The following is a 26,339-nucleotide window of genomic DNA, read 5'->3' as shown; positions in this document are numbered from 1 at the left end:
GGTGATTATACTTAACACTTTCACCTTCATTTCTTTAACCTTTTTACTATAGGAAAACAAATCACAATTTCCATTACCGAACAATTCACTTAACGTAGTAAGCTCATTCGATAGATGGTGATCACACTTCTTTCCATGTTAAAATTCCGGTCAACCGGTTTGACCTCATTTTATTTAGCTTTTAAACCTTAAGCAATTAAATAGCAACCACCATTCCCAAATAATCCAAATGATATTGCATTTAAATCATTTGGGATATGGTGACCATACTTGACACATTCCCCTTCATTTGTTTAACATTTCTACTTTAAAGAAACAAACGATAATTACCATTCCCAAATAACTTCGTCACTTTAAGTCATTCCGGGATATGATAAGATTAGGATTGTTTCAATTGTAACTTGTCTAATTAATTTTCAACTTGAACAAATACAATCCTCCATTCTCAATTGCCAATTTCTTTAAGTATTTGGCCAAACCACCGATTTCATCCTCAAGTGACATTTCAACATTCTGTACCAAATTCATCTTTTTAATTCACAAAATCACTTCTTGTTTTCACTATAACCACAACCTCAATCAGTACAAACAACATATGCCAAAAACAGATCCAAATACCCAAACTCTTACCATTCTTCTTTTCCAGCTTGGAAATTAAATCGTCGCTGCTGCAATCCATCGTTCACCACTGTTTTAACACCTATCGAGCATAACAAAATCAGCAGTCCAGCTCTTAACCAAAATCACATCCAAACATAGAGTTCGTAACCCTTACCTCAGTCCATTCTCAATGGAAACTGACCCAACACTTATCTTCTCCAAATTCTTCAAAAACCCAGATTCCACAAAACCTCACACAATCCCAAATTAAACAGTCGAATTAGAGTCTATCAATCCAAATTGAAATATGGGCTTGACCAATGAAAAGGGATGAAATCAAGCTTACTGGACGAAGGGAGTAAGCTGGTGGCGCTCAAGGCGGCTCTCGATGGCTCAAGCACCAGTTGCGGCGCGTGCAGCGGTGTCTGCCGGAGCTGGAGGCCAAAACTAGAGGGCTTTGGAGGAATTTGAGGTGCTGGTTCTATCCTTGGAGGTGGCTTCGCTCGTTTCGAACTGGAGGCCGGAAAATGAAGACATGCAGAGCCGAGGGCTCCGATGATGTGTGTTTGGCGTCGTTCAGCTTCGGTGGGTGGCAGGGCTTCTGGGTTTTACTCCTCGTCGCTTGTTGAGTGGAGATGTGGTGGCGCTGTGGCTAGGTAATGATCGGAGATCGACGAAAGAGGAGGGGCAGTGAGGTCGCGACTGTGGTGGTCGTGTACGGTGGCTGTGGGCGATGCATGTCGACGGTAAGGCTTAGGCTTGGGTCGGATTTGGGTGCTGGATCAATTGGTGGTGGTGGTTTTGCGAGATGGTGGCCGGAGATGGTATTTTCCGGTGATGGCAGAGGGAGAACGAGAGAGGGAGTGCGAGAGGTCGGGAGAGAGAGAGGAGAGGACGCGGCTGGGAGAGGAGAAAGGGAGAGAATGAGATTTTAGGGTTTTCTATTCCTATTTATACTAGCGTGTGAGAAATGTCGAATTTGCCCTCGCGTCAAATTACATAATACTCCCTGTTGATCGCTTTCGGGTTTCCGGGCTCGTAACTTTTATTCGTTCTTCACCAACGATTTCTCTAACAGACTCAATGTTCAAATTCGCTACAACCCAATTCGTATCCTACTCCAATTTACTTCGACAATTTATCTCGATAAATTCTAGTAACAATTTAGGCCCAAATGGAAGAACATTGGCCCAAACGAAAATTATAGAGCCCAAATTGTGATCACGACACCAAAATAATTTCTGAAATCGATTTCTTCACTTAGATCACCTTTTAAAAATTAAACAAAATTTACGGGGGCTCACATGTGAAGCCAGATCCAAATCACAAGCCTATAGGCAGCAAGTGGGTGTTCAAAACTAAGAGAGATGCCAAGGGAAACATTGAGAGACACAAAGCAAGACTTGTAGCTAAAGGGTTCACACAAAAGGAGGGTATAGATTTTACAGAAACATTTTCACCAGTTTCAACTAAGGACTCTTTTAGAATCATAATGGCTCTTGTAGCTCACCATGATATGGAGTTACATCAAATGGATGTAAAAACAGCCTTCTTAAATGGTGAACTGGAGGAAGTGATATACATGTCACAACCAGAAGGCTATATTGAAACTGGAAAAGAAAACTTAGTCTGTAAGCTTAAGAAATCTATATATGGACTTAAACAGGCATCTAGACAATGGTCCTATAGAAAATTTGATTATGTGGTTGCATCTTTTGGTTTTACAGAAAATCTAGTAGATGAATGTGTTTATCTTAAAGTTGTTGGAAACCAGTTTGTTTTTCTTATCCTATATGTAGATGACATTCTCCTTGCTAGCAGTAACATTAAGTTACTGAAAGATACCAAAATATTTATGTCGAAATTTTTTGATATGAAGGATCTAGGAGAGGCTTCTTATGTATTAGGAATTGAGATAAAGAGAGACAGAGCACAAGGTTTATTGAGATTATCTCAACAAGCCTACATTTCAAAAATACTTCAGAGATTTGATATGGCTACTTGTGCTCATGGGGAGGTTCCAATATCTAAGGGAGATAAATTAAATAAGGATCAATGCCCTAAAACAAGTGTTGAGAAAAGGGAAATGGAGTCTGTACCATATGCTAGATTAGTTGGCAGTCTCGTGTAGGCACAAGTGTGCACTAGGCCAGATTTATCCTTTGCAGTTGGCATGTTGTCTAGATTTCAATCTGATCCTGGACACAAGCATTGGACTGCTGGCAAAAAGGTATTGAGATACCTACAGAGGACTAAGAGTCACATGCTTGTGTATAAGCGTGTGAAGAAACTTGAACTTGTAGGCTTCACAGACTCAGATTTTGCAGGCAATTATCCTGCATCAATGAAGTCTACTTGTGGCTATGTATACATGTTGGCAGGTGGTGCAGTGGCTTGGAAAACAATGAAACAATCATTGATAGCCACATCCACCATGCAAGCAAAAATTATAGCCATATATGAAGGTGTATGTGAAGGCCTATGGATCAGAAACTTTCTTTTGGAAACAAAGATTTTAAGTAATCTTGTTGATGGAAAGCTGAAAGTTTATTGTGATAATGAAGCTGCTGTGTTCTTCAGTAAGAATAGCAAAAGGTCCAATAATTCAAAACATATAGACTTGAAGTTCTACAGTGTGAGAAAGAGGGTAAAAGATGGAGAGATTGAAATAGCTGCCATTAGCACAGATGCACAGCTTGCATACCCTTTTACCAAGGCATTACCAGTTTCAGTTTTCAAGAAGCATGTTGAAGACATGGATATTCTCTCTAGTTTACATTCCTGAGTTCAGAAAGAGCAAAAGTCATAAAGATTATGTTTTCAGTTTCTTAGTTTGAAAGTTTCAATTTTATTTCAATTTGCAGTTCATGTCAGAAACAATATGTATTCATATTTTGGTCAAATGAATAAAGCTTGAGGTATTTCCAGATATATTGTTTCACATCTTGATCTTATTTTGAAAATATTTTATTGCTGCTATTTTAGTTTTGTTGATTATCAGGTGGATGGAAATATGCATATATTCAGTAAGCGGCAAACATGCAATCCACTGGTGCTTAATTAAATAATGTTTGCATTATGATTTTGATATTCAAAATTTTTAGGTGGACTATAATCAAGTGTTTACTGCAGAATGACATACTTTACCACTTGATTTCATCATATCAGTTTTGTAGTTCATGTGAGATGCAGAGGTTATTATTAGTAATTTGGAACAAATATGTTTACATAAGCATGTTTATTTCCAATGCAAGTTCTATTTTAGCTGCTGCGTTCTTGACAGAACTGAATGGATCTTGAGAAACCATATATTTCAGTGCACACTTTGGCTATTTTCTGGAATGAGTTTTGGTTCAGTTGTTATGTAGACAATATTGGTCCAAAGGAGAGATTGTAAAATATTATTTGGACCTAATATTATCTACATTAAGTAAATAACAAACTGATTAAACTTATTACAATAAATGGGAAATATATGAATTATCTACCTAGACACCTAATGAGCTTTGGTATGTCACTCATATGGTTAGGAATCCATTTTGATAAAGATAAATATCTAATTAGTTGATATGATAATTATAGCATCTTTCAGAAATAACTCATTGGCTAGAATCAAGGATTCTTTTATGGGAAGACCTATCTAGCTTGTATATATAGGTGCTTGAAGTCCCTATTCACTGTGTGACAAAACATTCAGTCCTGCCCCATAGAGAGGAGTTAAACACATAGTTGAGTAGAAGATTTCTTGCGTGTGGCTGCTTGAAGTTTTGGAGCTCGGATTATTTGTGTTGAATAGCTGTGTTGCTGCTACTGCTTTTGAAGGAATGACTGTTGTGCATGAAGCAGGTGATGCATCTCCTCTTGTTGTATTCTAGTTCATATTGTATTGATCATTTGGTTATGTTTATGCATTTTGTGAAACGATCTTGGTTTGCTCATTAAGTTAACATCTCTCCCCATTTCTGACTTTTGTAAGAATATTCTTTTGCTTCTTCCTCCATTTTCTCATCATTTTTCTTATTCATTCTTCCACTTCTTCCTTCAGTTTTCTAGATATGAATCAAAAATCGGATCTCCAACTGAATTACTAGATCTGGAATTAGGAGGGCAGCTGTTCTTGCTCGCTGCTGCCGCTCCTGAAACATACGGTCGACAAACCGAAACCGAGCCGCAACGTCGGTGTACCGAATCATCGGTAACCGATTTATCGGTATCGGCGGCGGTGCAATAAATTCAAGATCGATGAGTTTCGGTTCGGTAGCGGTGTTGAAGCAAAAAACCCGGTTACCGTTACCGAGCCAGCCCTACACAGAACCATGCACAGCTTGGGGCAACTCAGGCACACCGATAGATGCATTCTCTAAAAGATTCTAATTACTAATTCCTTTATTTCTTCCAGTCCAAGCAGTTGCATGGTGTAGGCTGACCAGAATCCCATTTTCCTATAGGACAATCCCAAGGCCAGTGGCACCACAACAAACATGGGCTAAGGATACCAATAGATACCCACATTTTAATCAATGGTGAGAGCCCATCGTATATCTCACCAATCCTTCCAAAAACTACACTGACTTATTCAACTGTTGCAGTGTCACCAAACAAGTAATAACCAATAACCTTTCCACCAAAAAAAGAAGAAGAAGGTAATAACCAATAAAATATTCTTTTTAGTCAATATTCTCTACTTTTGCCCCGACGCAGAATTTGGGCTTATCTCAATCACTTGATACCTAGAAGATCACAGCCGTTCCATGTAAGGAGATGATCACAGTCGTTCCCCTTTCCCTTCAAGATAACACAAAGTCCAAATACTCCAAACCCATTTTCCCCTTCTCAGATCTTCCACACCGTTCTAAAGGCTATCTCATTCACTCTCTGATGTACAAAGAAGGGCAACAATATGAATTGGACCCAGGTAAAATCGTAGCAGTCGTGTTGTCTGAAAAATGTCTCTTCTCTCTCTTTGCCTATCTTTCTCCATCTCTAGTTTTGAAGATAGCAGAAGTAGCAATCTCTCAATCATTACCCGTACTGTACAAAATTAGACATATCTTCCATCAGGCTAGTTGTTGTAATAGTTTCGCTTCATCTCTTTCAAAATGGCGAGAATTTGATACCCGTACATAATGAAATCTCATATTTACACAAAAGGTATGGCAAATTATTTATCTTTTTGAATTTTAGGGTTTTGGTTCTGTTATTATATTTGGTTGGTTCTTTGGTTTTAGGCTATTGCATGCATCTCTCTTCATGGCAGATCTGAATTTTGGGTTTGTCGTCTTGGGTACCTTGGTGTTTGCCATACCCTTATTTTTTTATTTTTTTTACGTTTAGTAAATTAATATAGTGGAAGCCTACTGAACTGGTCAACAGGTTACCCAATTAAATATCGACATGTGTCATTTTTAAAAATAAAATTTACCATATTAACAACACACTCTTTCTTGATATGTAACATTGTTAAAAATCATGTAACAAGTATTGTCAAAATAATAAATTACACATAGTTGAACTACAATTACGACTTATGACAACAGTTGTTGTGGTTATTGTAATTGAGTGGTCAAAGATGTAAATATCATATTTGGACAACTTTTATCAAATTTAGAACCTTGATTATCAAGTGGAGAAGCTCCTTACAATACTGAGTTGTTACATATCTTTTGGTCTAATTTTAATTTTACCATGTTCACAACACAAATGTTGTCGGAATTGTAAAATGTTTGGTAATCTTGTAAATGGTATAGTTTTTGAAGTAATTACTACAATCAGAACAAACGTTTCCGCTTTTACACCAATAGTTGCGAGTTATGGTATAATATGTAGTCATTGAGTAATTATTCCATTAATGATAAAAATATAAAGATTTACCACTTTGACAACAAATTTGTTGTTGCACTAGTTAAATTGTCCATAAATTAGTACATTAGTTTAGCTTGAGTAATTACTATAAATAGGAAAAAAGTTACCACTTTTACATCAATTGTTGTGATTGTGGTAAAATGTGTAGTCATTGTAGTAATAATTTCATTAATGATAAAAACATAAAGATTTACCACTATAACAACAAATTTGTTGTCATACTTATTAAATTGTCTATAAATTAGTACATTAGTTTAGGTGGAGTAATTACTACAAATAGAACAAAAGTTACCGCTTTTACATCAAGTGTTGTGGGTTGTGATAAAATGTGTAGTCATTGTAGTAATAATTTCACTAATGATAAAAACATAAAGATTCATACATGTTCTATTTTATATAATATTTACCATTTTGAGGACTCATGTAACCATTTTGAGGACTCATGTAACCACTTTGAGGACACATGTGGTAATTAGAAAAAAATCTGCATTAAAGTAAATAAGGTCTTCGTTAGAGAAAAGTAGGTTCTCATTTGAGTAATTAAGTCCTAAAAGTGGTAATTGTAATAGGTTCTCATTAGAGTAAAGTAGATTCTCATTTGAGTAAATTAAGTCCTAAAGTAGGTTCTCATTTGACTACATAATATTTATTTGGGGCTGAGACCAGTTACCCATTTTTAACCTAATATTTGCCCAATCACTCCACCTTTAACTGTTTGTGCCCACTTACCCAATTCTACTGTGTCATGACTCATCTAGGCTCCGGATGAAATTGTTATTACGGTAGTGCCACTACACTAAAACCGCACGACTCGTCAGTTACCCATCTCTATCAAGCGTCAATCTGGGTCAAATCTCTTCCTCCCTCCGTAACCGATTCGTTTTCTCTCTCTGCCTCACTCCCTCTTTCACTATCTCTCCCTCTCTCTCTCTCTCTCCCTCCGTAACCGATTCTGACCGTTCTACGGCGACGACGCTTCAAGGTCCGGCAATTTTTTTCCCTTCTTCGGCTTCGAAGATATCTAAACAGGTAAAAACACAATTTCCGACTCCGTTTTCCAGTTATTACATGTTTTCTGAAGAACCTATTACAAAATCTTACGTTTAAAGTAATTTGAAGTTTCATTTTGGTTACATTTCTGTGAAATTTCTCGAACGACTTTGCAAGTTCCAGAATCGGTGAAAATATAGGGTGTCTGGTATCCTCACTGAGAAAATCTGATACGAATGTTGCTTGTCGATTCATTTAGAGAAAATGAGGTGTTATTGAACGCCTATTCTGGGGTCATAACCATAAAAGTTGTAACATTAGTGCCCCCCAGTAGACTTTGTATTGGGGGCGAACGATGACTGCTTTATTTATTGACGGACTGAAACTGATATTCCACAGTAAATGTAGTGTTAAACTGCAGTAGTCGATAAAGGAAACAAAATTGTGTGGTTTGTGTCAGTCTACTGGGGGGCAGAAGAGATATTATTGACCATCATAATGTTGGTTTTTAGACATTAACTGTTGCTTTGAGTGTGAATAAATTCTATAAACAGCGAAATATAGGAACCGGTGTAATGTTTGATGGAAAGTGTGAGGTTTGTGTCAGTCTAGTGGGGGGCAGTAGACAGATATTGGGGTGCAGTATGTGAATACTTGAATCTGTTGCAATTTCTGGTGGTTTAGTGGGGGCAGTAGACTCATTACTTCCCCCCCAATTCTGTCTTCCTCAGAAGACAGTCATCATCTCTTGTTGATTCTAAAACAAATATTGTGTTTCTTTGTGATGATGTGCAATACACTGTGAATACTTGAATCTGTTGCAATTTCTGGTGGTTTAGTGGGGGGCAGTAGACACATTACTTCCCTCCAATAATGTCTTCCTCAGAAGACAGTCATCATCTCTTGTTGATTATAGAATGATCATTGTGTTTTGTTTTTCTTTGTGATAATGTGCAATACACTGTGAATCTTTCAATCTGGTGAAATTTCTGATGGTGTAGTGGGGGGCAGTAAACACATTACTACTCCCCAATAATGTCTGCATACGGGGTCAGAACCCTTTTCTTTACTATTTTAGAATGATCATGTTGGTTTTGTTTTGGTGTAGAATGGGTAGACCAAGATTCACCATAATGAGTGACTCAGAAGAAGATGACAGGAGTTCAGAGAGTTCAGATAACTGCACTGATACAACGTTTAACCAAACCCTGCAAAAAAAATTTGACGACATCAGAAAGAGGAAGCGACAACAGGCAGAACATCATTCTGATCAAGAATCTGCTGAAGAAGAAGTGAATGAAGATTCAAGACGACAATCAGAAGAAGAATCCGAATCAGAAGGTGAACAGACAACGAAGAGGTTCGTAATCAAAACAAGACAACAACCAAAAAGGAAACCTGTTCAAGAGGAAGAGGATTCAGAAGAAGAAAAAACAAAGAGGAAGAAGGCCAAGAAGAAAAAGAAAGCTGAAATCAAGAAGGAAGAGCAGAAAAGTGAGACCCAAAAAGCAAAGATTGAATGGAAGCAACAGAAGTGCACGCTCAGTGCATTCTGGAGAATGGTCAATGCACACAAGGATAGAATACCAGACAAGACAAAGGAGATTTTGAAGGGTACAGACTTTGGAGAAATGATGGAACCGTTCTGGCAGGACAAGATAACCGAGATCCAGCTACACAAGCATGAAGCGGACCTGGAGATACTCATGAGGCACTTCGACCGCACAGACAACAAGTGGAAGTTTGGGGATGTTGTTATGGAAATAACGGAGGAGGATATCACGACTTTATTTCACCTCCCGGCCGAAGGAGAAGTGTTCAATGTGAACAGGAGGGTGGTGAGGGAAGAGATGGAAGACTCTCCAATTTTTGGCAGCCCTTTAAAGACGCATGCTGTCCTCAGAACAAAGGTGGAATCGTATTTGGTAACTGAGTTGACAAAGCCGGCAAAAGAGAAAGATGCCAGGAAGATAGCCGTGCTAATGATCACATATCTATTCAGCACATTCTTTTTCACCCGAACCGGTGCTCAGATCACATGGGATATGGTCGCCGTATGTGAACGGATTGAGAAGATAAACATGTACAACTGGCCAAGATTAATTCTGAACTTCTTGATGGAAGGGCTACAAAAGTATAGGAGGAACAGTCCATCTGTTTTGAATGGATGCCTTCTTCTCATATATTACTGGTTCCTTGAGAAGACCAGGGCAAAGACCTGGATACTTGGAAAGCAGAATGAAACTCCACGATTCATCCGATGGTCGATAAAGGAAATATTTAGCCTGGAACAGCTGTACAGGAACGAGAACTTAGCCGTGGTAAGCAAATTACAAAAACATTACATCTATGTTCTTTCCAGTGTTTACTACACATTACTGACTTGTTAAATGTAACAGGATCTGATAAAAGCTGGACCGTGGCAAGGGAAAATTGGACTGGAAGACCTCGAGATGGGTGATGAGGTGCAGGACACACCAAGCTTTGACAACTGGGTGAGTGGCTCAACTGAGCTTGTCTGTTGCCAGAAATTGGGTTGCAATAGATACATTATTGGGACCCAGTAATTTGTTGACACATGTTCAATTATACTTAAACTAAGCCTATGACTTGAATAACTGATGTTTGTTTGTTAATGTTTAAAAATTGGCTTGTTTAAAATGAAATATGAGCTTCTATGGTAGTCTACTGGGGGGCAATAATATTATTACTGGCCCCCAGTAAACACATTATGGGGGACCAATAACTTACAGGTTTTGGTTCAAATTTTGGCAGGTGCCCCAGGCAAGCCAAACGGAAGAGGAACAAAATGAAAGGCTGACGGGGAATATCAAGGAACTAATCAGGGAGATGGAAGCAGCAATTGGTGAGTCAAAGCCCACCAAAGAAATGGAGGCAAAGCTAGGAAGGCTTGCCAAAGCAAACGAGGAACTGAATGCACAGAACAAAGATCTATGGGTCAAACTAAAGGTTGCCGATGAGAGGATTAAAGAGCTGGAAATTGAAAAGAGGGCAAAAAATAACCTCATCAGGGCGTTGTACATCCGGCTTGAAAAGGAGAAAGGAGAGGTCCCCCCACCACAAAAACAACTTGAGATAGTTCCTTTCATGCCGAAAGTGGTCCCCCAAGATGAAGTTGAGGATGAAAATCCAAACTTTGGACAAAGCGTAGGAGAGGAGACCCATTATGCAGCCAGTGTGGGAAAGTCGACGGACACGGTGACGTCAGCGTTTCCTATTGCAGAGGAAATACCTGGACAACAAGATGAAAGCCGTTTACAACCGGGGCAACAAGTACATGGGAATGAAGAGGAAGATGAACAGCTCGATAACATCATAAGGATTATTGCTGAGAAGGAAGCGATGGGAGTAATGGGAAAGGAAAAACCGAGGGAAGGGACCCCAGCCAAACAGGAACCACAGAAGAAAACTCCGGAGATACATTCTATAGTGAAGAACGTGAAGACATACCGGAGGGCTGCCAAGAAGGCTAGAGAGGAGGAGTGGGAGTACGACACTCCGGAAGAAGCAAAAATTACGAAGAGAGCTGCACCTAAGAAAGCAGGAATCATGCAGCAAGCCCAGAGAAAAATGTTGAACAATATCAAGATCAAGGGTGTTAAATGCGATAAGCCAACATGGAGGACACTGGACCCGGCAGTGGCAAGGCACTATAGAGACTTCTTCAACGTTGCTGTGAAAGACACGTAAGTACACAGCCTGGTTTAAAATGGGTACAACAATTCAATTTCTGTTTATCATATTGATAAAATCCGCATTGGAATCAAATGGTTTTGTTTGAATAGGACCGAGTACTGGACCAGCATTGATCTTCTACGCCGGATCACCAAGCACGACCTAAGAGTAATCATCCAAGAGGGGGACATCGAAACTGATGTAAGTCTTTCAATGAAAGGCTCCATTTAATGATTTACTGCCCCCCAGGACAATGATTACTGCCCCCCAGTAAAATGCGTATTTCACTCAATTTTCCTTACTATTGTTCACCTTTAATGTTCTGATGAAAGATCCAATGACCCAATTGCAGGTGATCAGCGTTTATATGGAGTTGTTGAAGTCTGATGCAGAAAAGCTAAATGCGCAAGTGGGATTCCTCACAATCGACGCAGGGGTAAGTAGCCTAAACCAAACACATTGAATTCTGTGTTTTTTGGAAAGCAACATTGTGTATTAGTCTAAATTATGGCATACAATTTGTGTTTATTGGGGGGAAGTAATCATTCTACTGGGGGGCAGTAGAGTGATCATTCCCCAATTTTTGGCACTGAATATCTATCATTTTGTGTTTTGAAGATGTTCTGTTTATTTCTTTCGTATTGGATGTAAATCAAGTGGTATATGTCGGTCTATTGGGGGCCAGTAGGCACATTTTTGCCCCCCAGTAATGTGTTTTATTGTAGTCAGGAAAGGATTATTACCCAAAATTTTTTAGTTTGACCTTGAATTAACTTGGTTACGTTCTGTATGCAGTACTATGCTATAAAGTATGAACAGACCAAAGAACAAGATGAGGACACTAGACCTTTTGAGTGTGGTGTCGAGACAATGATTTATGAACCCCTGTGGTCAGTCTTCCGTTTCAAAAAGGTGCTAGTACCAATTCACCACACAACAAGCATGCACTACACATTGCTGGTAATTGACAATGAAACAAGGAGGTTCACACATATGAATTCATTGAGGCCACCAATCAATGAATTCACCAATGAGGAGAAGTACCAACTGAATGCAGCAAGAGTGGTATGTAGTAATTCCACAAATGCAGATTTATGTTTTCCATACTGTTATCATGCTTTTGTTGAACTAAAATTCCATGTCTGTAAAAAACAGGTAAAGCACATACAGAAATTCATACATGTTGTGAACTTGACTAAGATGAGAATACGGGGCGAAAGCCAAGATCCAAATATCACTCGAGAAAAATGCAAAGGCGAAGATGATAAGGAAAACCTGATTATTGTTGAAGAAGCAATGACCGAGGAGGAAAAACAAACCAGAAACTGGATCTTACAGAATAACGTTGTGGAGACAGACTATGAACTCTTTGAAGACTTTGACTGCCCGCAACAGAACACATCATCGTAAGTAAATTAAAGCAACCTATTTGTCATAATAGTTGTGTAAGATTTGTCGTTGCTGCCTACATTAATAAACATAAATTATTTTTACTTTTTTACAGTGGTGATTGCGGGCCCTTTATGCTCCATTACATGGAGAGCATAGTAAATGGCATAGAACCAACCAAGGAAGGCGGGGACAACATGAGGAAGAGATTGCTTGAGAGGTTCATGCACCTACTATTGGGCAGAAAGTGAGGAGCGAGATAAGATATAACATATTTAGAAATGTAGATTTTGTATCCGAAGAGTAGGGATTGTAAAGTTCTCGTACTAGCCTTATCTTGAAACTATGGTGAAATGAACTGCATTATTGGGCTGACTTCAATTAGAAGCATGCACCTTACACAAAATGATCCAAAGTAGACATGTTACTACCTCCCAGTAATTTGTTGTTTGTAGGTCAGAATACTATTGGGCCCCACTAATATCCCCAGTAGATGTATTGAAGTCACTCAGTTGGCTTTTAAATTTGTTGGCAACATTTGAACAGGGTTTCAAATAAGTAGATGTCATTTAAAAGATGACATTACTGGGGGGCAGGAATTTGTTTATTGCCCCCCCCCCCCCCAGAAACCTACTGTAAGCACTAAAAACAGCTAAACCTGTTGGAAAATTGACTTAAACTATCTAAAAGCAACTGCAAAGAAGCCAAACGTATAATTCTGTATTCCGAAAAGAATAATGCTTGTTTGAGCCTGAATATACAAGGAGTCCTTGAATTGATGTGTTTACTGGGGGGCACTAATATGTTTACTGGCCCCCAGAAACCACCTGTAAGCATTAAACCTGTTGGAAAATTTAAATTCAGCTGTGTAAAAAATCTTTTAATCATCCCAACTGTAAGAATCTGACATATTAAAAGAAAAATGATTATTAGTGCCTGAATATACACAATTACTGGCCCCCAATAAACCAATTACTGCCCCCCAGTAGACAAATTCAAAACGTAACGACTCTTTACAGAAACATATACTACTACTGAACGAGAGGTTCAGTGCAGCTCAACTTGTTATGAGTGCCCATTTTGCCACAACGACCACAACGAATCAGCTTCTTTTCAGCCTCTCCAACCGACTTGAACCGCTTCACCCTAGGCCTCCCGGGGGGCCTCTTCGAAAGGGGAGGTAATATACATTCAGAAGCAGATTCTGAAGAAGACATATCAACATTGGTTATCGGACAGATAGGAAAACTGTAGCTCTTCTTGAACATATCAACCTGAAAGTACTTATCAATATAATCATATACATTTACAGAAGCAGCCTGTAATGCAGCAAGGCCGTGAGGACAAGGAAAACAATTAATCTGCCATTTCACACATGAACATGAATGATCGGAGATGTTGACTACATATGAAAAGTCAGATCGAACCTCATAAACTCCAGGGCTAGAATAATGGACACTGAAACGACGAGATTTCTCCATTTGCTCCTTCAATCTTTCCTCCATTTTGGGAGTTAGTTCTGTGGTCCAACGTTCTGCCTCTTCCCTCCTCTTACCGGCCATCTCCATTTGTTTAATTCTTGTCTGGTCCAGCATACAATAGACTGGCATCAAACGCTCAATTGCAATCCAAGAGTTAAATGATTCAGCAATCCCATTAGCCATAATTCCATATCGGCAACTAGTATAAAATGCACGGCACCAATTTTCCACAGGCAATTCAGCAAGAAAAGGGTCAATAATATCGGCACCACCAACTGCTCTAAGCAACCGCAAATTGAAACGGTATTCCTTCTCAGTAGAGGAATATGCAACCTTAAAAAACTTCTGCTTAACATCTTCAATCAATTTTGAATTACCTTTACCCCTATATTTACCGGCAAGGTTCGCCACCAAGTGCTTGTAACAAAACAGATGAGGATTACCAGCAAATACCTTATCGAAAGCACTCAACAATCCAACACCCCGATCACTAATAAATGTGATAACTCTTCCTTGAGGTTCAAGCAGACTCTTCAAATGCTTGAAAAAGAATGTCCAGTTTGCATCTGTCTCAGAATCACAAAAACATATGGCTAGAGGGTAGAAACCTGCATAAACCAGATCACTGGAAAATCAGTCTACTGGGGGCCAATAATGTTGATATTGAACGGCAGGAACCTATCACAGCGTCGCACAGCAATGTAAAAATGATATCTATCACAATGAAAGAAACTAGAACAAGAAATATTAAGCACACATATGAAACTATAACAAAAGCCAATATTACTGGGGGCCAATAATAAATGTAGGGGGGGCAATAAACAATACAGTTACCTTGATTCCCATTCCTTCCAGTTGCAGACAGAATCTGCCCCTTGTAAATGCTCTTACCAAACGTTCCATCAACATACAACACAGGCAAACAGAATTGAAACCCTTCTACACAACCTCCATAAGCTACGAAAAGCCTCTGAAAACGATTCGTCGATGGTTCAACTTCCAACACAAAAGAAGAGCCGGGATTACTCTGCAAAACAGCTTCCTTATACCAAGATAACTTGCTAAACGTGTCTGCATCGGAACCATAAATCGCTTCCTTAGCCCGATGCTTTGCTTTCAAGGCAACCTTGTAGGAAATATCAAACCCATAAGTTGATTTGAACTTGCTCATAATTTCCCTTGGCGTCAATGAAAGATTATAGCTAACATCAGCAGCAATGCAAGTCTTGACAACCTTGGATCCCAAAAGCTTGTGCTTTTGAGTCCTAACTACACCCTTGCAAGTGTGAATATTATTCAACTCTGTTATGTAAAGGCAACCATTGGCAGATGATGAAAAAGCACGAAGATGCCAATCACATCCTTCGGTTCCAACATTTGCACAGACTGCATGAATACGGTCCAAATCATTTCTCAGCAAAACAAACTCGAAACCAACTGCAATTGCATACTTCCTGAGCTTCTCACGGAGCTCAGCGGCACCATGAAACTTATCCCCGACATGATGAATATAAGAACTCCACTCATCAGACAAATACGTCTTGTGAACTTCAGTCCTGAATGCATCACCCAAATAATCATCTTCATCAATCACTTCCGACCCACTATCCACAGAACAAGTTCTCCTACAACCTCCCCCAATCTTTAAAACTGAAATATCGACACACTCTAACCTATGTATTCTAGCAGAGCAAAACAGCATCTGGAAATCACGATCGTTACGAAGAAAACAAACTTCACAACCTGGAACTGAATACTGAAGCTCAATAATATCACTTGGCAAAAACTGGAATGTACGGAAAATGTCTTCATACAACTCAGAGTAGCTCATGCATTGATTCAAAGGAATCATATAACCTTTGCCAGAGTAAAGGCACCTAGCAACCAGAGGATCAACCATAGACCTGCGAAGAAAACACAACCGAACGAATCTATTATTAAACCTACATCACATGTTACTGCCCCCCATTAAATTGAGATGTGCCCCCCAATGATTTAATCAAAACTACCACAACGAAATAGCAGAAGTACCAAATTACTTTTAAAATAATGAAAAGGATACCTAGACAACAATTACAGCGATTTAATATCACATCAAAACATTACTGGCCCACAATACACATACTACTGGTCCCCAATAATGTAGTCAAAACAGCAAAAACAATTTCGAAAATGTAATAAATTGAAATGAATTCAAATAAAAGATCAGCAGGCAACAATTATAGATACTAAAATATCATTGAACACACATTACTGCCCCCCAGTAAAAATATTACTGCCTCCCAAAAATTTAATCAGAGCTACCAGATCACCTCGGAAACAGCTCAAACCCTCATCCAATCATGAATTCACCAATAAAAACACGAAATTAATACAGAAAATCAAAACTAACACAATGCACTCAAAAACACCTGGAAATTCATAACAAAACTGCAACAACAATTCAAAACCAAAACAAACATAACACGAATCTCTGATTCAGAAAATTCAGTTCGAAAATAACACAACAATTCGTACACAAGAAGATCTGTTAGTTAAACAGATTAAATCGAGCTAAAACTCAAACAGATTAGATAGAGCTAAAGAAAAAAAAAACAAACCGCAGTGGAGGAACACACAGAGCATCTCGACCTCGCTCCATTTGAAAATAGCAGCAGATATTCTCTCTCTAGGCTTCGCAAATCCTCTACCACCAGCTCTAAATACAAATCGCCGGAGAGCTTCCCACACTGAAATCGCCGGAGAGCTACGCACGCTGGAACCAGGGAGCTTCTCTCTCCAGAATTTGAAATCGCACGGCTCCTCTCTCTCTCTCTCTCCCTCTCTAAAATGATACAGCTCCACTATCAAAAACCAGGGAGCTTCTCTCTCTACAATCCCGGCCGATTCTCTCTCTCTCTCTAAACTCGGAGAGCTTCGCTCCCTAAATCACGTTTCTGTTACAATTTGAAAGCGTTTCAGTTATAGAGGGGCAAAAGGGTCAGCAAATTTGGATAAAACAGGCACGTGAGGAAAAGATTGGGTAATTGGGGTTTAAAAATGAAAACTGTTGATTAAGTGGGGAATCTCTTAGACTGTTTGGGTAAATGGGGTTAAATGACCCAAAAATTGGGTAAATGAGCATTTTCCCTATTTATTTTTACACTAATTGTTGTCGTTGTCGTAAAATGCATGTAAAAAGAATTTTATTTGGTTAAGGAAACTACTAATGATGTAATTAATTGGTAATAAAGATTACTTAACTAATACTAATTTTGCGAACTTAGGTGAGAAGGTTTTTGTTTTTAATAAGGAAAAAATGTAATTTTCAATTGTGTAATTGTCCATTAATAACAAGCATTAATCAAGCATTAATTCACTAATAATAAAATTAATTAGTAATATAGACTATTAAACTAAAAGTAATTCGGTGAACCTAGGATAGAAGGTTCTTTTAATTTTTTTTGAAAAAGGAAAAATCATAATTGTCAATTGTCAATTGATAATCAAACATTAATTGGCTTTATTGTTTTCACTATCTTTATTGTTTTCAATTCAATTAGTAGTTTGTGTTACCAAAAAAATTAGAAAGGCTAAGGGCTAAACAAGTTACCAATTTGTTAAATATTTTGAACCATCGGATATATTACTAATCCAACGGTCCAAAATATTTAACAAAATGAGGGTATGGCAAACACCAAGGTACCCAAGAATTAATAACAAAAATTTTCTCTCCCCTTGAGAGAAACCCTAGCTCGGCAACGACCAAGGTGCAAACTTCTCGTCCGGCGGCGGCCCTGGCACCTCGGCTGGCCTTGGCCTCGCCGATGTCACGTGGTTTTGCTGCCGGACGGGGACTGAATTTTAGGGTTCAGGTAGTCCTTTAATGGGGTTGCTCATGTGTTCTGGCAGGTGAGGGTCGGGTTTGAGTTTCTGGCAGGAGATCTCTGGGAGGTGGACAATCTTGTGTTGTTGGAGGCTTGGATTGATGGCGCGATCTGTGGCGGCGTCGATCGGGTTCGATGAAATTGAGACGGATTTGTGGTGCTGCAGCTCGTGGAGGCGCTGGATTCGTCGTGTTTCTTGTGGCGGCGGGGTTCGTCGGGTTTGCAGGAGCGGCGAATTGTGGCGGACTCGGGTCGGTGGGGATATGACAGAGCCAACACTGGGGCATGACGCAGCTTGTGGCGGTGGTAGTTTTGTTGTATTTCTTGTGGCGGCGTGTTCGTCGGATTTTCAGGCGTGGCGAACGGTGGTGGACTCAGGGCGGCGGGAACATGACAGAGCCGGCAATGGGGAGGGGCTGCGCTGGAAGTTGGTGGTCTAGAGGGGGTGGCCGGATCTTGGGCCAAGCCAAGCTTGTTGGGCCTTGAGTGGGCCTTCTTCTTGAGCTACTTGGGCTGCAGAATTTTGGGCTAGGGTTTTTTTCCCTAGGCCCATCTCTATGTTTTTAGTTAGTCTAATTACAATAATTCCTTGTATTAGGAAGTTAATGCACGTTATGTGCACTTTATGTATTTCTAGCGCCTCTGGAGTAGTACCAAAGGAGGATCTCCGCTATATCTACGCACATGAATATCTAATGAGTAGGTCTATTTCTATGTACCACTGTGGGTACTACCACTACCTTCTTGTCTGTCTATGTCCTTAAATGACAGCGGAAGGGTATGTAACGGCCTATTCTGGCTTTAGATGAATATAACTATGGATACCCGACTTGGGGTTTGGTTCAAAAAAAAGGTACCCAAGAATTCTCCTATTTTTGAAGGTTAGAATGAAAGTTTCCTATTGGTAAGAAATACTGAAACTTTTTTTGATTTTATAATTTGATTAGTTCATATTGAACTGAATTTGGATACATGTTTTACTCTCTGGCTCTCTGCAGGGTTGGTGTTAATAGGACTGTAGCTTTTTCGGGATGGTCTTCAACTCTTTATTGCTCGAGTCAGACTAGTTTTGGTGATGTTTTGGGCATTTATTCACAGATTTTCTTAATGTTTTTGGCTTCTAAATCGAATCCCTGATTGTGAGATATGATGTTGATACTAATATATTTTCCTTTTCTTTTCTGTTCAAAAAAAATTTGGGTACCAATTCATTTTACTAACTCTCATCTCTTCTCTTATCAAATCATACCAAAAGTGATGATCTGTTGGCAGGAGCATGAATCCTGGTGAGGAAGCAATGATCCACATTCCTGATGGATTAAAGGAAGACTGTATATTTAGATTCATAATTAGCAGTGGTTAATGGACGATTGCTGAAGTGGAATTTTTTGTTGTAGTCATGATCTATTCTAAATTGAGAGATTGTGAACATTTTTTCTGTTTAATAATGGAAGTCATGGATTGTGTTTTATGCTTAAGTGTTGAATTTTGATTTATCAGCCGTAATGGTTAGTACGTTGACTAGGGCTGGGCGTCTGGACCCGAGAACCCGACCCGAACCGATCAAAAAAGCCCGATTCGGTTCGGTTTTGTGTTGGAAAATATCGGTTCGGTGCAAAGCCCGACCCGAATTACAGTTTATCGGGTCGGTCTCGGGCTTGATGTTTTCCGGGACCGAAAGACCGAGAGGGACCGATTTCTCCTCCATCTCAGCCTCTCTCACTCTCCTCTCAAGCCAGCTCCTCCTCCTCCTAAACCTTTCCCTTCCATTTGCAAACCTAAATGCTCCGACGACCCGAAACAACAGCCCATCAACCACAACAGCTGCATCATTTCCAGATCCAACACAAACACAAATAATATTTCATACACCCAGATCGGAGAAGAAGACCGGAAGGCTAAAAAAGATTGGATTTTTATTCCAATATCTGAAACCCAGTTTGATTTTCATACCTTCTTCATTATCCCACTTTGCTACTCTGTCTTCTCTGCACAATCACTATCATCACAACCATAGTCATTTTAATTCAGGCCCTTCTTCTTCTTCATCATCGTCTTCCACTTCTTTTCTCTGCTCTGCTTCGCTGGCAATCATTCCCTCCGGTGAGGATGATCTAATTGATGAAAGACGAGGAAGAGGAAAGAACTGAAGAAAGAATATGGGTTTTCGCCTTTTCGATGAGGATGATCTAAATCTAATGATGTTGATTTGATGAATATATACTAAATAGAGAATTGCATAATGGGGATTGGGGAGGAAGAAAAAAGAAAAAAAAAAAAAGAAGAAGAAGAAGATTTGAAGTAGAATTGCAGAAGAAGAAGAAGAGTGTCGAAGAAATGCAGAAGAAGAAGAAGAGTGTCGAAGAAAAGAATTAAAGAAAGAGAGAGGAGAAAGTAAAAAGGGGGTTTTGGGATGACCTAGGATGAGATAAATATAAACAATGCACATAGTATATTGAGAGAGTCTCGTGCTCCAGTGGTTGGGAGCAAGACTTTCGTGTAAGAGGTTGGGGGTTCAAACCTCGCCTCTTACCCAATTTTGTGCATATTTTGCATATTATTGGACTTGCAGGCAAATGTGGGAAACTGGATTTCAGGCCCGAAAAGCCCGAAGACCGAACCGGCCTGTTTGGGATCGGTTTCTGTCGGTTTCCAATTTTGAAAAAGCCCGAACCGGCCCGGACCGATTGTTTCGGGCTCGGTCTCGGTTTTACCAAATTTCAGGCCCGGCCCGACCCGAGCCCAGCCCTAACGTTGACTGCTCGGATAGATGCCCATTGAGAAATTTAATTTTTTTTTAAAATATAATTTTATAAAGTCACCAATCAATTTTTGGGACTCACAATTTACTCACTATTGTTTTGGTTGGTGAGTTTGTTGGGTCTTTATCACGCCAGCAAAAGAGACCAAGAACTATTTAGTGTCTAAAACTGTGCCTATTGATCATCCCCACTAATCAATGGTGTCCATTGGTCCAATTCACACCATTCAAAATGGTGTGTGAAGCCCACTTTTGTTGTAGTGTGGCTACCAGCTTCATTACAAACAACACAATCCATGAGAACAGATCTGTACAGACCGCTGCTACAATTTTCAGACAAATCTTTACAAATCCCTCCTCTAGAGGTTGATGTTCATCGCCAAAGATCAAGCTTCCATCGTGCCCTATTAGCAGCTCATGATACTCGTAATCTTGAAGACCTGGTTCTGGTTCCACTGTAGGGCCATCCATAGACAAGTACTCACTGTGCATCAAAGCATGTTTTTGCAACATCTGATCATCCTGCAAGCGAGGATAATTCTTGGTAGTTGATGGTATAGAATTTGTTCTTACAGACCTTTTATCTTGTTGGTTTTTATCTTTTAATTCAGTTTTGGGTTCCCATCCTTTTTCAACCCCACATTTACTTTTCACTTTGATTGGAGACTTGGAGTGATTCAAAATTTTAGCCTTAGTATGGAGAGAAGAGTATCTAACTAGAAGACTATTTATTTTGTTTTTTTTCCTTTGGTGTGATATATACAGAAAAATTAATTTTGTAAAAGAACAAGAAAGACTTAAACAAAGATTGAGATCTAGGTTCGGCAGAACCAGTCTGGCTTAGGTTATGAGACCAAATTGGTCAAATTGTATTTTTTTCTACAAGAATAGACCATATCTTAGTTTGAATCTCTCGTCTCAAAATAAAAAGATAAAAAATAATGAGTATAGGCCAAGGTATAACCATTTTGACAAAAAATAAAGGCATAAAAGTCAAAATTACAACCCACCAAAAAGAGGGAAGATAGTTCAACTAATTTAAAAAGCAACTATAGATGAAATCCTAATATAGAATTTGCTCCCATTTTCTTATTTCTTTTTTCTATTTGGAAAGTCGATCATGAATTAACCATCATTATACAATAAATCAATTTTTTTTGCTACTAAGATATTATGATACGATCGAAGATCTTCCAAGTAACACTAATTTTCAGCAGCAAATCATTTACTCTTCACACTCTGATTGTTAGGTAAAAAGGTACCGGACCTAATTCAACATTGTGAAGAGAATACCAATATAATAACTAGTTGGTTATTTATAGTAGTTATAGTTACTAAACTGAAATGTATAGATAGTAAAAAATTTGTACGTATATAAAAATGAAATGCATAAACCGTAGTTGGGGCTGCAAAATCATAGAGCAAAAAGTTGCACATAAAACTTACAGTAGCAAAGAGCAAGCTATCCTTATCTCAACAAATTAATTTAATTCCTTTTAACTAGAAGCAATGATAAAATTGTCTTCCAGATCAATCAAGAAGGTGATGTGCCTTGTTTCGAAGGTCACCAACTAATGCCGTGAGTATGAAACAATCGTCTTCCAGACCACCCAAAGAGGTGTTGTGCCTTGTTTTTAAGGTCACAAACTATTGCAGTGAGTATGAAGGATATACAAAACTAGGTAGGGCTTTTGAGACTAAATTTCATATCTAGGCTTGGCCCATTTTCTTTCTTCATTAATGGAAATTGAGGAACAATTAGAACCTTACAAAAGTAACAACAATTGGTAGAGTGGGGGATTGGTGGGTGACTATTGGCGCACCACTACGAATTCTCATTCACTGTTTACACTTGGAGAATCAATAATGGGCTGCAAAATATGAAAGTAGGCCCACAAGGGGCGCATTGATGTACGTCGTGGGCTCAGATTCTTGAAAGTAAGGCCTTGAGTCTGGAAATGCATCCGAGCTATTGGGTCCCCCCACGACCGCCCCAACCAGCAGGTTCGGGTTCGGATTTGGACTCAGAAAATAGCGAGAACCGGCTTTGCATCCTATACGAGCAGGATGGGCCTGAACCGACGGAAGTGAGCTGCCCCGGTGGTGTATCCTCTGTGGGTAACGCGGCCCATATCCAACCATGTAAGACATCCTCAATGGATTGTCACCCAAAATGTAGTCCACCTGAAACCACCACAACTTCGAAAATTATAATACTATCCCGATACTTAAACATAATTCCATAATCACCCCTGTCCTTGGATGCTTGAGCGCATATAGGTCATTCAATCGTGTTGACAATTTCATAGATTGTGTATGTACAAAAGAACCAAGTGGCAGTAAGTTAAGGTAAAGTGAGACAAGGACAAAATCTAGCCGTTAATTTGTCTGATGGAGAAATGGTCCATGATTGCATGAATTAATGAGAACCCGAGAATAGTAGCGTAGCCTATCTAGATTTGTAGGGTTCCGTTGGGTGCTGGGTTATGGATTAAGTTACCTGGCGTTTAGCCAATTGTTTGAGGAAGGCAGGGGAGGCGGAGGACATGCCACATGGCACGTTCTTATTGGCGTGGCTTAGATAGTTCGAATAAGTCAAAAGTAGGAACGAAAGCGAAGTTACATGCTGCATGTTACTCCCTCCAGGCTTGAAGATCAAACCACCTTCAAAACAAAAAAAGAACCCTAATCAATCACAAAACGTATTCAGCAAGTAAAGAAAACCCTAATTCCTTTTCCTTTTTTTAGCTTCACAAGCAAGTCCTAGCAGAAAAAATACCTGGAGAATATTGGACTTGGGTATGGGTAAGTCCAGGCAAAACGGAGCATATAAATCCATCTGCATTCTGCTTGAAAGATTGGAAATAATCTGCTTTTCCCATAAGCACTTCCTGCCAGACATTTTTATATAATCAAAAAATATATATGAGTGCATTACCCAATGATATTCATATTCATGAATCAAGATAATCTTATTTTTATAACTCAATATATAATGTTCTTACACCAGTTCAGAAGCTTCAGATATATACAAGATATTGTGAATATTGAAACGTCCTGGTAGTGAAAAGCCCTCAACAAGGGGTCACACTCAGTTTGGGAAAAGTTTTTTTTTCTGGAGAAATTATGGCCAGAGAGACTGAATGAGTATATAAGGTATGGGACGAACCCATCGTCCCCAGAACTTTAAGCACATGCAGGTCGCAGTACGTGACCGGTGACTCACTTATTTTAACTTTTAAGGACCCACGAGAGCCAGACCCAAACATGGAATGGAGCTGGAGACCTGGAGCATCAGTTTGCTTTTTCTGATGGAAGCGACAACACAAAGCCAAAATCCATGGACGACCCCAAAAGTCTTTCCAATCCCTTATGACAGAAAGCCTAATTCTAAGGCCAATCTGAGTTCTAACAGGAACTTTTTAACTAAGTAGGAAGTAATTGCACTAAACACGCTCTTGAAATCTGATTATTAGAAGAGTCTTTACCGAGTAAGGGTGCATAGCAAACAGTAAAAGGCTAACTTGAAGGTGCATCGTATTATCATGTGAAATCATCAGGATTCATGGACCTTTTCCTTCAATTTTGTAGTCTATATTATCAACCTTTTTGAACTTTACACCACCTAGCTAATCCTGACCATCTTTTTTTCTAGTTTATTTGAAGTTGGCATAGCTCTGATTTTATTACCATTGATCTTGGACGTACGGACCGCCACAACCATGTACAATGTACACCCCAGTTAAACAAATAATTAAGCATCGCTAACCTATTATCAAGTTGATCCAAATACTATATATACTAAATGGTCCACCACATGCAAAGAAAAACATACAAAAGTGTCACGGCCATGGCCAAATGAACATTTCGATAGCATGGCTCTAACGTTTAGTCGTGTTTTATAAGCACGTGAAGCGCAAAACGTACCAAGTTAAGATCTAAATACGAGTAGTAAGGAACAGTTGTCACATTCCAAACAATAACATAAAGACAAAAGGAACAAAAACCCGAATCGAGATAATGATTAAGAATGGAATAATTAATAAATTAAGGTAGGGATCTGCTTAGTTACCTTAGAAATGAGGACATTAATCCCAGCATGCTTGTTATCCCAACCAAACTCGTTAATGGTATCTCCAGCTCTCAACACGACCTCGTTTCTCACTATGTATTCTCTGTACTGGCGCCTTCTTGATGCCTTGTGCAACCACGCTGCTCCCCACAGTAACTCATCCTGCACATTCACGTATATTATAAAACCAACTTTTTTGGCTTGTATGCTGATCGAACGGCTAGGAATTAATATCAGGATTGTGGCTCACCTGGAAGCCATTCACGTCGCAGTAAAAAGGGCACACGGCGTTTCTGAGACTGGAGCTGTACGCACCACGATGGGTGTCAGCGAACTCGAAAACCTATGGAAAAATTATTGACGGTCAGTTTCACTATTTTACCCACCCGAGGTTAAAAATTAAAGTCGCAAGTCATTAAACCAGTGTGACAGTGATGTACCCTAACGGCTCGATTGAGAAGGAGTCTCGAGTAAGCGGGGTCACGTGACCTGAACACGATGGAGGCAGCGGCGAGCGCAGCGGCGGTTTCGCCTGCCACGTCGGATCCCGGGTTGTTCCGGTCGATTTTGTACACCGTGCGACGAGTGTCCATGTCTTCCGGCCTCTCCCAGCAGTTGTGGTCGGAGTAGGGGTCGCCGACCTGGACGAAGACAACGCCGGGAACCGCCGTCGCCTTCAGGAGGTAGTCGGTTCCCCAACGTAAGGACTTGACGGCGTTCCTCTGCTCCGACCCCATTATCCTCCCGAAGTCTATAATGCTCCACGCCAGCAAAGTCGTCGTGAACGCCATTGGAAAGCCGAACTTGACGTTGTCGCCGGCGTCGTAGTACCCGCCGGATAAGTCTACCTGTAAACAACATGGAATATATTAATGTGCTTCGAGCCAGATATTAAGATAAAGCTTTGAAAAGTTGAGAGGAGTTGTTGTAGCTTACGCCGGCGGTGGAGCCGTCGTGCAATGCGGAGTCGCGGCGCCATTTGAGGCGCTGATCGGGTGGGAGCTTGCCGGAGCGCTGGCCTTCGAAGAAGAGGATGCTCTTGCGGAGGGCGTCGTGGTAGTCGTGGCCGGCGCTGGTTGGGTGGAGAAGCAGGAGGAGCAGCGAGAGGACTAGTGCTGCGCGAAATGCGGGAACATTTCCCGGGAAGCAAAGGCCATTTCGCGCCATTTTTCTGGTTAGCCAAAGGGAGGGAGAACACACTGCTTTTTAGTAAGGAGAAACCGTCTATGGGGGGTTCCCTTCTTTATAAGAAGAAAAAAGACGTCATTGGATTCCAGAGCCACCGCGAATGGGAGTTCAACACGTGGACAGATGTGACTGGGCATGGGTGCTCGGATTCCAACGCGGTCCTGCTGGGCCGGGCTTGGAGAAAAACGGTGTTGGAATCATAATGATCACCGTTGAATTTATGATCGACGGTGGATTGGAATGAGGCTAGGGAATTCGGAGGGAGGTGGGGATGGTCCATGCACGGGTTGATGGGCTACACGTGGAAGATGTGATGGGCTTGGGGCCCAGAAAGAGTCACATGAGAGCATTCCGATTTCCAATGGATTATATGGAAGAAGGGAAGGAAGGAATGCTTTTTGGAGGGTCAGAGATAGGTTGACTGGTGTAATGGG

General features: G+C 40.0%; 2 protein-coding genes across 3 annotated transcripts; both read right to left on the bottom strand.

Annotated features, from left to right (window-relative positions):
* Positions 1–13,272: 13,272 nt before the first annotated feature.
* LOC133712064 (uncharacterized) lies at positions 13,273–16,731 on the bottom strand. 2 transcript variants are annotated; one of them, XM_062138142.1, is made up of 4 exons: positions 16,619–16,731; positions 14,853–15,922; positions 13,965–14,626; positions 13,273–13,741 (listed from the first exon to the last, which is right to left on the bottom strand). In XM_062138142.1, exons 1-4 carry the CDS (start codon positions 16,657–16,659, stop codon positions 13,679–13,681), a joined length of 1,836 nt encoding a protein of 611 aa, XP_061994126.1. In that variant the 5' UTR covers positions 16,660–16,731; the 3' UTR covers positions 13,273–13,678. The 2 variants fall into 2 exon arrangements, with proteins under 2 accessions (XP_061994126.1, XP_061994125.1); XM_062138141.1 differs by having other exon boundaries at positions 13,273–14,626.
* A 5,616-nt stretch (positions 16,732–22,347) lies between these two features.
* LOC133712066 (endoglucanase 8-like) lies at positions 22,348–25,920 on the bottom strand. The gene is made up of 7 exons (XM_062138144.1): positions 25,654–25,920; positions 25,158–25,565; positions 24,968–25,060; positions 24,718–24,879; positions 23,425–23,536; positions 23,146–23,309; positions 22,348–22,829 (listed from the first exon to the last, which is right to left on the bottom strand). Exons 1-7 carry the CDS (start codon positions 25,882–25,884, stop codon positions 22,506–22,508), a joined length of 1,494 nt encoding a protein of 497 aa, XP_061994128.1. The 5' UTR covers positions 25,885–25,920; the 3' UTR covers positions 22,348–22,505.
* Positions 25,921–26,339: the final 419 nt, after the last annotated feature.

This window comes from Rosa rugosa, chromosome 5, assembly GCF_958449725.1.
Source record: "Rosa rugosa chromosome 5, drRosRugo1.1, whole genome shotgun sequence".
Taxonomy (NCBI): Eukaryota; Viridiplantae; Streptophyta; class Magnoliopsida; order Rosales; family Rosaceae; genus Rosa; species Rosa rugosa.
The sequence above is the reverse complement of the archived record's forward strand: the minus strand, read 5'-3'. Positions and strand labels throughout refer to the sequence as shown.